At 38.6% G+C, this 12163-nt stretch overlaps 1 protein-coding gene across 11 annotated transcripts in view; it reads left to right on the top strand.

Annotated features, from left to right (window-relative positions):
* PHF21A (PHD finger protein 21A) overlaps positions 1-12163 on the top strand; it is a 131251-nt gene that overhangs the window by 96356 nt on the left and 22732 nt on the right. For all 11 annotated transcript variants that reach the window (XM_082317437.1, XM_082317436.1, XM_082317438.1 and 8 more), the window contains one exon: positions 8462-8662. In XM_082317437.1, the coding sequence (XP_082173563.1) occupies positions 8462-8662 (201 nt within the window). The remainder of the gene's footprint in view (positions 1-8461; positions 8663-12163) is intronic.

Below are 12163 nucleotides of genomic sequence, written 5' to 3'. Positions count from 1 at the left end.
ATTACGTTTGTGGTTTTCCTTTGAACTGTCTCCAGTAGCTCTGCATCCCCCATGAAAAAGGTAGCTTTCCATTCTTTTGGCAAAATGCCTGTTTTCTTGGGTGTTTTTAAGAGAAGTGGAAGTTCACCAAATATTCATTGTTGAGTAGTTTTAGCCTTACTTAGTGAGGCGCTTTTTGCACTGAGATAAACAAACACAGGGCCAAAGCCCCCCTCCCCTTGCCATTTAAATTGGGAGGCTAAGGAAGAACCATTGCTCTGTTTTTCAGAGTCACCATTGATTGATCCACAAACCTTGATACCATTGAAGAACAGCAATTTGGGTCGTCTTCAGTGATTTAATTTGATGTCTGCTCTGTGAAGCAAGCGTTTTTCTTTGTTTTGATCATGCTTGGTTAACTAAAGAGAGTAGTACAGCAGGTATTTAGCTGGTCAGAATATCTGTATTTGATATACTGTTCAAGCAACTAGGAAGAGAGAAAATCTCTCATTTGAGTGAGGTGAAACTATGACTTTTTGCTCTGATAGCTCATTCTGCCTATGAAGTAGAGATCAACAGTGAATTGCGATGCAGTGTTGTTAGTGATGGGTTTTAATTGAATTGGCGCTAGACAGTATCTGGTTGACGACATAGGGGAAAAGCCTGTCTACTGCTGTTAGTTTGTGAAGCAGCTGTGGAAAAGAAATATTAGATGCTGTTAACAACATCAGAGTAATCAACAGGTGGTTGTGCAGTATAGTTTGTGCATCCAGATCTTTCTGTTCACAAAAGAACAAGTTTGTATTCTGTGGTGGAATAAAACTAGTCATTTTGCTTGCTACTTCCTATCATGCGTGAAGCGCATGAGCATGAACTGTGTGTGTTTCCTTTCATGAGGAGGAGAGGAGGTGTGATTCAGTCGTGGGAATAGCTGTAGGATGCACAAGAATCCTGCTGAAGCTGATTCATTTTTATTCAAGGGACTGTGTTACTGTGCAGTAGTACACTGTAAAATTACTCGATGACTATCCTTTCCACTTGGGTTATTCAAAAATACGAGGAGTTGCCAGGTTAGAAAGTAGACTTTTATTTAGGTTGATCCTTTGTAAAACATGAAATAAGTTTACAGATTTAAATTGCTCTACTGGGTTTGCTTAATTCAGAGAAATTCAGTTTAAAGAATGTCACGTTATGAGGTAAATCAGAGGTAAGGGAAGAGAAGCAGCAGGACTTCACTGGCAGGGGTGTTTAGCTTAGACAACTGGCTACTGCGTATAGATGCGAATGGCTTTCCCAGGGGGGTGGTTGTTCCTGTGTGTTCTCCTGCATAGGAATAATAATCCACAGTATTTTTTGTGCTGTGATTTTATATCCCAAGCTTCAGTCCATGACAGATTTTACAAGACCACATTATACACTTCTGGAAAACTAGGTTCAGTCAGAGATCATAGAAACATACTTTACGTTGAAGTACAAAAGAACCCTTATTTCATTTCTGCACCATCTAGGTGGCTTTTTTTTTCCTAAGGAGATTTTTTTTTCCCTGAAACAGACAAATGGAGGTAGAACAATACAGAGATAGGGAAGATAAAATTAAAATGAGCACCTTTTCCATGGTAGTCAGCAGTTTAATTTTTTCGTTTCTTCAGCCTTTTCATGTTGAGGTGATCCGCGCATTGTTTTACCAGTTTGTATTTGTGCTCGGAAGTATTTCTGGGAGTGGAAAAACCTAAACTAAAACAAAACAAACCTTGTCAAATTTAAAAAAAAAATTAATTTCCCTCCTTTCATTCCATTCCTCCTTAATTACATTCAAAGTACTGCACTTAACTGTCTTTCCTGTTCTGTTTTGCCTGTTGTCATACACTTAATTCTCCATTCATTAATTGCTTCATTGTTTAATTACTGTAGCTGTTCTTGCAAGTTTCTTTCCGTTAACGTAAGTACTGGGGTGAGAAGGTAGATATTACATTTATTTAATATATAAGATGCAGGAAAATGTTGTATGTGTGCTGCTCCTACTAGTTCAGCCTTGGTTCCCTACTTTGTGCAAGAGTAGAAATTCTAAAACGAGAAGACAGTGATGCATAAGGCATTTCATGGTACAACATTCCTTTCCAAAAATTAATTCGTCTTGTGGTGCTCCAAATGGTAAAAGACACGGTACTGAAAATAAAGCAATCAAGAAGTCACATAAAGCAGAATGGCACAGCAGCTATTTTTGGTCGTTTTCATTTATAATTCTAGCTATATTTTTAAATAAAATAAAAAATGATAAGCATTCGCCCCCGTTAAGAATGAAGGAATGAACATTATTTTCAGACCTTACATAATTCACTTATGAATGATTTCTAGCAACTTCAAGTAGTGTTTCTCTATCATAAAGGAAAAATCCTACATTCCTTTTCAAAGTATGTATGTTCATGTGTGAACTGTGTATTTGTTTCAAAATCACACCTGTAGTAATTATTTTAAATAATTTAAAATATAAGGAAGTATAATAAGTTTACCAACATTTTTAATGACAAAAATACTTTTCACATCGTGTCAATGCTATATAGCAATATTTATCTGACAAAATGTCAAAGTAGATTTTTACGGAATGAAGATTTATTTAAATTCCGTTTTACACAAGGTACCCTATGCCATATTCAATAATTGTATTAAAGTTATTAAGACCGCAAAGCAAGCTCATTAATTTAGAGCATACCAAAATTAACTGTACTGTCTTGGTCCATCTCTGGTGCTCATCGGTATCACAAGTGTGTTGCTCATTTTATCCCATAGGACCATCGTGGCAGAGGGAGGAGAATCATTCGGTTCCCCTAACATGCTCTGCAACCCCTTTTAGACATGCGGAAGTCCTTGTATCTTTGTGCAGCTTTTAGCCATGGTTTCTGCGGGCCGAATGCAGCACGTGCTCTTTGGGACAGTTACTGGAGTGTTGGCAATGAAGCCATTGACTGGGTATGCTTAAGATATCTGTGTATTTAACAAAGGTTTAAAAAAAAAAAAGTTTTTAAACTATAAAAAGAAATAGCGCACATTTCAGTAATCAGGCCCAGTAAGACATTCAGGCTTGCAGTGGAGGTCGTCTCCCAGACCCGCTGCTACATTCCCATTCAGCACGCAAGCACCCCTGCCCCAAGAGTCTTTCCCGACTGAAAGGTGTAGGTGCCAGTTTGATCATCTTTAAGAAATAGGAAATTGTGCCGTGCTTTTTTCTTGGGATAAAATTCTTTCTAATTTAGTTGGTTTAGATTTTTTTTGTGGATAAAAAGATCTGGGTATGAGTGAAGCACAGCCAGAAGTGCAAAATTCCATAAAAATACAGGATAACCACAGAAATAGCTGAAAATATTTCTATACTCCTTTGATCAGTCTTTCAATGGAATTAAATTCAAGTTGTTTTGTACAACAGGTTTTTTTTCTTGCTGGTGTAGATTCTGCGTCATCAATTTCTATAATTGGATTTAACTATTTTAAATTTTAGATCCTGTCTTAAAGCAGTAGATGAGCGTACAGTTATTCTCCTTGCTTGTAGTATTTCCACTCCCAAAATGCACCCTCTTTGCAGGTTAAAGACTAACTATGCCAGGGCTCCAAAATCTTTTAGCTTCTTTCTGCCACGGAAGTTTTGGTCTCTTTCTGTTTTGTCAAAAAGCAGAGGTATTTCACTTCTCTTTGAGTAGCGGCAGGGGATGGGGCTGGCAAGGAGAGGGGCGGGAGGCTGGAAAGAAGGATTCAGTCCATCCTCCCCACTCCCAAGTTGGAGCTTATCTGAAATCGGTACTTTCTCTTACCATTTCAGTCTCAGCAGTTGGCAACTTTTATATTCGAGAGAGCATCTCTTGGTCATTGGAGGGAATAGGTAACAGAGGATCCCTAATAGCTGACTTCCTGGAATTGGTGGCGGAGGAAAGCAGGTCACTAGGAGGCAGTTGAGCAATTCAAACCACCTCAGCCTTGTTTTTGTGATATAAAAGGTATGCATTGCAAGGCTGTTTAGTACTCTACTTTTCTCTCTCATTTTTAGAAGATTTTTGTGTTTTAATTTTTATAGATTTTTGAAGTTTAAAAACAGACCTTCCTTTCAATATTCTATCCTTTAGCTTTCCTGAATGTGTTTCCTGGATGAAGAAGAAAATGTGTCACCAAATGTAACAAGGGATCTAGTATTTTAAAAATTGCTGTACTCAGAGAATTACTTTGTTATTGATTGATTGATTAAAATGGAAATAATGCTTAGCTAATAATGTTATACTTAAACCTTACTGAGCTTTAAGTTTGCTCCAAGGACTTTCCTTATCTTATAGCAACATATTCGTAATAGTTTTTTCTGTGAGCACAGAGAAGATACCTTTTGGCACAGATCTATGGGCAACAAGACATAGAGGCAGATATTCTGCTTAATCAAAGCAAAATAATCTTCTAATGCTGTGTTAGGATCTGGCCTGTGGCATGAATGAGAAAGTGGTATCGCTAAATGTCACAATATTGATTGCAATTATTACCTTTAAGAAAGGGTCATATAAGATGTCTAGAGCTCTGTGAACTCAGTGGTGTGAATGGTTCTTGATGAGATTAGCGATGAAGCTGTCAAGACAGCAAGAGCTATGAGATTATGAAGTATGCTTACAGGGCGCTGTTTGACAGATGGATTTTGAAGTAGTCTGATAGTAACCATTGCAGAGGGCTAGCAGTTACTTTTTGGGTAGAATACAGTTTGGAAGAAAGGATGTGATTCTTAATTTCTTTCACGTTCTGGATGTAAAGAGAGGATTGGCGTTCGGCTTTGAGGAAAATTCAGTAAACTTGAAAGACATGTTTTTCATACATCTGTAGTGTTGCAGGAAAAGAAACTATTTTAGGAATATGGAGAGGGTTAGAGCTTTCTGACATGCAGAAAAACTATTATGTTGTGTTTATGATGATGTGTTTATGATTGAGTTAATCTCAATTTTAAATTTTGAATTTGTCAGTCAGAATTTAATTAAATATTCTTAAATAACCGTGGGAAGGAAAAATGGCAGTGATTACATTTAAAGAATTAGGAATATTTCTTAAGAGTTCTGCTGTACTTTTAGATAACTTCAGTCTCACTGGCACTCAATCTCTAAGGCACGTAGCTAGGACTTTATACCAGCCTTGGCAAATTTCTGTCATACAGATTGTAATTTCTGCAGCACAAGCCACCTTCAAAATTGATTAACAACAGTCAAGTAACTCAAGAACAATTTTAAAATACAGTCTGAATGAAGTATCAAGTCTGACAGTAGACAAGAGTTTCTTTCATACTGCCCTCTTGTTTAATCCCCTACAAAACGAGGCTCTGCTCACAGTGCTGCAGACAGGCACGTGCCGGGGCTCTTGCGTGGCCGCAGAGCAGCGGTTCCAGCAGGACGCCGTGGAAGAGCCGGGCGGTGTCAGACCGACAGCGTGGGCTGAGACCGTGCAGAGGAGGACGCAGCAGAGGGTAGTGCTGAAAATGGGCGTAGATCTGCTCTTAGTTCCTGTGTAGGTGCAACCCTGAGAGTCTCGTCTGGTTTTGCTAATTAAGCTAAGTAATTTTGGAATATGTTGTTCAGAGTCCCTCTTGATAGGTACTAGCAAACAGATAATCCCAACAGTCTTGCAGATAGTAAAATGATTTCTGTAGTTTTCAGTGTGGCATTTTTACTGACAGTTGGTAGAAGCAGCTTAATAAACTGAGTAAGCAATTGGCATGCACTGCAAACTTCAGTTTTACTCTCTGAATCTTAAAAGCATTAGATGTTTCTTCCAATTTAATATCTGCATAATGGATATGGATGGCAGGATATGCTGCTGCCAGGCAGCTCTCAGCAGCCTCTAACAGGCTACTGTAGACTTCCAGAGCAACAGCGTTTTTCCACTCATGTTTTCCATCTTGTGCCAAATATGCTGAGCCTCATTTTTTGCACAAGGCACTAATAAAAGTTGTGCTTTGGCCCTGTTTTTCCCCAGCCCTGCACGCCGTGGTTCGGGCCCGGGGGTGGAACAGGCGGTATGTGAATGTGATGTGACTCACCTCGCTCCTGCTCCCATCCTTGCTGGCTCTCGCCCTGCCATAGCAGTATGGCAGGAGTCCTCCAGCCTGCCTCTCCCTCTCTTCTCTCTCTTTTTTTTTTTTTAAAATCCTTTCACTAATGTTCTCTCCCATTGTAAAGAACAAGATGGAAATGAATTTTTGGGCCATTGCTGCTGATTTCCTCCAGTTAGGGAATCAGTAGAAGAGCAGCATTATCACTGAACTTCATACAGGCAGCTGTGGAAGACAAAAACTCCCTTCCTGTTCACGCCGGGTACAGTAATTCTTTAGCCTCCTGTGCAGTGTATGTGCAGTCCAGTTTTTGGCAGGTATTCCATAGGCATGTTGCATTATTTCCTCTCTTTGCTCCGTTCTCCTCCCCTCCCCCTCGAGTTACTCTCTGGAAATGTTTTTTCAGCTCTTGTATCTGCTTGCTGACACGTTACTTTGGTTTGCATGTTAACATGGTTGGTCTTTTCAGAAAGCAATTTTAAATGATTGTCCAGTTATTATGTGTACGAATGGGCTGATAGACACAGGCCATTTAAAACTATGTAAAATATCTGAATTAGAAAAATGCCTTCTACACCTCCTATTATTTCCTCCTTGTTCTAGCAGGGAACAAACAATTTACAGCTTTTGGGCTTTGACAGCTTTTAGCACTTTTCTGGATGCAGCGTAAAATAGTTCCTTTACACTGCTGTCCATTACCAACTCCCTGAATTTTCGGTGAAGTTGGGCCTATGTTTCTCTTATTGTTGGAGCTGAGCCTGCATCCCCAGCCAGGGCTCGGGGGGTTGTGGAAGCCAGGCAGTCCTTCTGTACACCTCTGAGTTGCTGAATTCAGTCTTTTGCAATAAATGGGAGCTCACACATTTCAACGTGAAGAAACGGAGGTGTTTTTTTCATTGATTGTGTGTTTTATTTGGCTTTTTAAAGTTCTGGTTGCAAATCTGCCAATCTGTGACCCTGCACCTTTTGTTACCTTCTTCTGGGCTAGAGGTACACATTCAGTGTGTGAGGCCCAGTACGGTTTTAACTCATTGTAAGCAAGATACTCAGAATCAAAAGTCTACAGTATGTCCACAAGAACTATGCAGAGAACAGATATTTTGTTAGCTCAGAATGTCATAATCCTGTGTGAAAGAAATTCGGGGGGAAAAATTGTTTCAGTTGGTTGTAAATAGCTGGATTCTTTTGTTTGTTTGTTCCATCTCTCGGTTTTGTGCTGTGTCTTAATACTAATGCTTCAAAACAAAAATCTAAACATTTTATATTGTCAGGATGTTTTTTTTCTTTTCCGTTCCGTGTAAGTGGAACTGCTTGGGGCAGCCCACTCTGTCAGCGCCTGGCTCTGGTAGAGGTTTCCTGACCGTTTCTGTTTCCGCTAGAGCTTTCTCAGTTGAGTCCCTGCCACGTCTGTTGACTTCATTGTCCTCTTCTGAAGCCAACCTTGTTGTATAACTGTTTTGGCATATGCGTATGGTCTTGATCAAGGGGGCTTAAGTATATATCTAAATTTTTTTAAAGCTGTCCTGATTTGGGAGTGGTTGGAGTGTAGGAAAAAATGTCCATTTTCTATCATGCTCGCAAAAGGTAAAAAAAGTCTCGTGGTGTTTTCACCCTTGTCCACACTAAAGTATAATATAAACATAAATTGTAAGCCCTTATTGCCCATGTGGCGACATGGTATCTTATCCTGCAGGTCACCTGGTCTGCTCTTAAATCTGTTGAGTTACCATCTACAGATACACAATGGCTACCAGAAGAAAAAACTTCTTTTTTAAATAATTTCAAACTTTCATGGAAGCTATAATGTAATAGGAAGCTTTTAAGCTGGGAAAGATAACTCTGTGCAGTTTCCTTCCCATGTAGGTAGCCCTGTCTGATTTTCTTTCAGGTGACAGTAATATGGAACAGAATGACCGCACATCCGTGCCCTTCCTATTCCCCACTCTGCACTCAAACTGGCTGTCTCTCCACTCAGTTTCGATGCCTGGCACAAAATGGCATCCTCATTGCCTTGAAGTCAGCCCTGAGGCTTCAACCTGAAGTCCTTTTTCATGACTGTGTAGGAATGGTGCATGTTTGAAGGAGTCAAAAACTTTGGAATCTGAATGCTGACAGTCTCAAGTGAATACAGGTTAATGAAGTCTTGCAGTGGTTTGTGAACAGGCTGAATTCAGATGGGTGGGTTTCTGCAAGGACAGCAAGGTCACCCTGCTGGGCAGCAGTACTCCTCTGTGGCCTATTTTGACACTCTGCCCATTAGATAACACCAATATTTAAAATTCGAAAAAGAGAAATCCCACTAAGCTTCTGAACAGTTCTTTATTTACATTAAATAAATGCAACTTCAGGTGTTATTATCTTCTCTAATATGTGCAGCTAAATAACTGTCATCATTTCTGTTTGTTTCTGTTTATCTGGTAGAAAAGAGTGGTGGAACAACTTCGAAAGAATTTGATAGTGAAGCAGGAACAGCCGGACAGTAAGTTTCAAATACAGCCATTGGCACAGTCAGAAAACAAACTACAGACACCACAGCCGCAACCACTACAACAGCTACAGCAACACCACCATCAACAGCAGCAGCAGTCTACTGCACCCTCTCCAAACGTGATTGGATCACAGGTAAAAATCTCTACAATAATTCTTTTCCTTGCTGAAGGTGAAGTTCACTGCAAAAAAAAACACAAACCAAACCAAACACAAAAAACACAAAAAAAAGTGCAGAGAGAAAATAACAAACTTTCCCTTATGCCCGTTAGTGTACCAGTATGAATTTCTCCTTTTGTGCATATACACGTATAGGTCTTGTGGGGTTTTTTTTTCAGCAATAACCTCCTATCTGAGTCAAAAAAAAAAATGTAGTGTTTAAAAGTCAGATGACAACCTTACAGAAAAGAAGGGTGGCAGTATCACCTTTCTTAAAAATAAATGAAAGTTTAGCAAATGAACCTGTCTTTTCCATAGGTGCATGAATGATTGTCTGTCCATGCCCAGTAGGTCTTAAGAAACAGTAGAGACTTTACATGCACTGTATGAGGTGTATGACTAAAATAATTTATTTTTAAAAGAATAACAGACTCATCACTGTATCTGTGAACCAAATGTAAGAAAATAGTTCCCTCTTCTTTCTGCTTGGTTCTTTTTAAACAGATGTAACTCGTATCAAATAATACTTACCTGAGTCTTCAAGGTTAGTCTAAAATTATACAACGGTAATTGCAAAGTTTGAATTTTAGAAAGTGGTGTCTTTATTGGGAAGGTACACTGAATTTCAGTACAGTATAGGATTAGAGACATAATCCCAGAACTCACCAGAGAAAGTGGTCTGCTTTTACTGAGAGGGGAATTCCAAGCTGATTCAAAGTCTCTCCTGTTCAGTTATTTAGAATCCCCAAAGTGTGCTAATAAAACGGCAAGAAAGTGCATGGAGGTGTTTTGTAAAAAGAAGTGTGTGTGAGGTCTTTTTTCCCCTTGATGCAATCTCAGCAGTTCGCCTTCACCTGGACAGGCAGATGGCAGAATCCACCCATGAAGTTTACTTTATGCACGTTGCAGTGAATCACAACCATAGCTTTGACCAATGGTGGTTCTTGTCTTGTCTTTTCCTGGAAACAGAAAGGGGAGAAAGGGCTGGGCTGTTACTTTTCTCAGTAACTCAACAGGTTGTTTTGGATGCTGTCTAAAAATGTATTTGACAGACTTAGGTAATTGCATTTTTGATAAAACAATAATTGACGAAATTAAGCAAAGTTAACTAAGGAAAAGGTATTTTTGAGCAGCGACATCTATATCAAAGCTAAAACAGAACAAAGAAGTAAATATTACTGTGTCCTAAAATATTTACAGGCATGGATCGCTATTTGCTGTATCACTGGTCTCTGTTTTTCAGTCAGGAAACATGATTGCAAAAGCAGTTTCATGTGTTTCTCTGTATTCCACACTTTGCATTCATGCATTAACTTCCAGGTCATCTCCTGGGTTGTAAAAATTGAGGTTTTGTTCAAAGTTAAAGAGCCCTCTAGTGAAACAGTCAAAAACTGCTACACCCTTCTGACTATCGTTGATACAGTTGTAGTTGGAAAGTAATTATAAACTGAAAGGCAGTTCATATTCTCATTTGAATAAATAAGCCAGCTTTTATCCTTAACACTTTTCTGTTTTTATTTATGTTGGTATAATTCTGAAGTAGCCCCACTTGCTTCTGTCCACATTTTGCATCTCAGGTTGTGCCTCTGTCCTGTTGCCCCTCAATCTCTTTCAGCAAAGAAAAGTCAAATGTTTTGTCTCTCTAGAAGGTTTTTTGGTGCTTACTTTTGTAAATAATACATCTTTCAAGGCTGTGTCAGTAAAGAGGATGCTTTCAATGGTTATTCTCAGAGTAATTCAATTTAGGAGTCAAGGTATATATGCTGCCTTAATAGTGACATTTTAATATACGTAATATAGTCCAGTAAGAAGGACTTTTAAAATTTTCATAAAGCAGCAAGCCTGCTAAAAGGTCATATTCTTGCAATGTTGTTACGCAAAATAATGCAGACTTACTATGAATGCTACTTCAGTATGAATTCATGAATTGAAAACTTTTTAGAATAACCAAGGTAATTAATGCTCAGCAAAGTAACAGGGACATTCAAGCTCTGTGATCTGCTGACTGAAGCTAGACTCTTAGTACTTACAGACCTACTAGAACCCCTTGAAAGAGTCACAGTCTTGTATTACATGATTGATTACACTTTTCTTTAAAATGTTTATGGCTGAATGTAATGCTTGTGAAAATGCTACCATGTTACATCTCATTGGAGAACCTTGAATAATGTTACTGCATTAGGGGAGTGGAGCCTCTTGCTTTGGAGAAGGTGCAGCAGAGGTTAATAAGAAGCTCTTGAATCTCAGATAAAAAGTTAAGGGAATTGTTCACATTGTGACAAGAAAAAGTTAATTATGTCTGGATTTTGTATAAATGTATAGAAGTGAAACGTTAATTATCCTTTGATTTGGCATTATACAGTGTTTGAATTTTTGCACACTTGTGCATAATTAACGGGATATAGTTTAAGCATTATGAAATTAGAAGTGTGAAAGTTAACTGCATTTTTGTTTAAGGAGACAATATCGGTGAAAATAGTAAAGAATCCAACTGGAAATATTTTATTAGAAAGAAGAGCAAGGTCTTGTGTGATTAAAATCAAGCAGTCTAAATGAGGCATGTTCAGAACACGAAAAAGACTGCTTGATCCCTGGTTCTCCGTTTTTCCTGTTGTAGAGCATAGCGCTGACATCAGTGAGGGCATGGTGGTTATTTCATACTAGCAGCACTTGATCATGCCAGTAACTGTTCTGAAGATGCAGTGCCATTGGCACAATGGACTTTTTACACCAAAGAGAAAAGAAATAAGCCCACTTCCCGTGCTGTTGAGTGTCGCTTGTGATGAGTTTTCTGTGCACATGGTGTTCTGGTTTTATATGGAGACTCTCTTGCCTTGTTGCTTTTTGAATGAGATTTGTAATTGTCCGTTGTTCCCTTCACATCTCAGAAGACAGTACATTTTAAAACAAAAATATGAAATTATAGTTGTTTTAACTTTGGAATTTGTGGACATAGTGTATTCGGGCATTTCAGGTAAATGCTGGCATTGAGTGATTCAAAACCACTCTCTTGAAAACAGGCCGAGAGCAATTCATGGCGTCACATGTATGCTCCAAAACCACCCCATTCCGCAGAGGTTAAACTTAATTGCCTGCAGCTGGACAGACTAACAGCCAGCTCTTACAACTTCAAGATAGCCCTACTGATATTCTTAGGAAAGAAAGTTAAGGGCTAAGTAACTGTATGTAGGGCTAAAACTGAAATTTGGGATACCCAAAGTCAAAATACATTTTTATTCTTAAAGAAACCAATTTATGAATGTTTTTCCCTTTTCCTCTGATTGTGAGGATCTCGGTAAATAAAGTTTCCATTTGAAATTTTGAGTTTTAATTGGTGAGAAGCTAGTTTGCTGATATGTTTCATAAACCTCCACCTTATTTGGTTTGATATTGACAGCACATATTTGGACATAATATGAAACTAAAAGATCCAAAAATGCATATGCCACTACTAACACTTAATTGTCATTTTCTCAG

Source organism: Platalea leucorodia (assembly GCF_965183815.1).
Source record: "Platalea leucorodia genome assembly, chromosome: 7".
Taxonomy (NCBI): Eukaryota; Metazoa; Chordata; class Aves; order Pelecaniformes; family Threskiornithidae; genus Platalea; species Platalea leucorodia.
The sequence above is the reverse complement of the archived record's forward strand: the minus strand, read 5'-3'. Positions and strand labels throughout refer to the sequence as shown.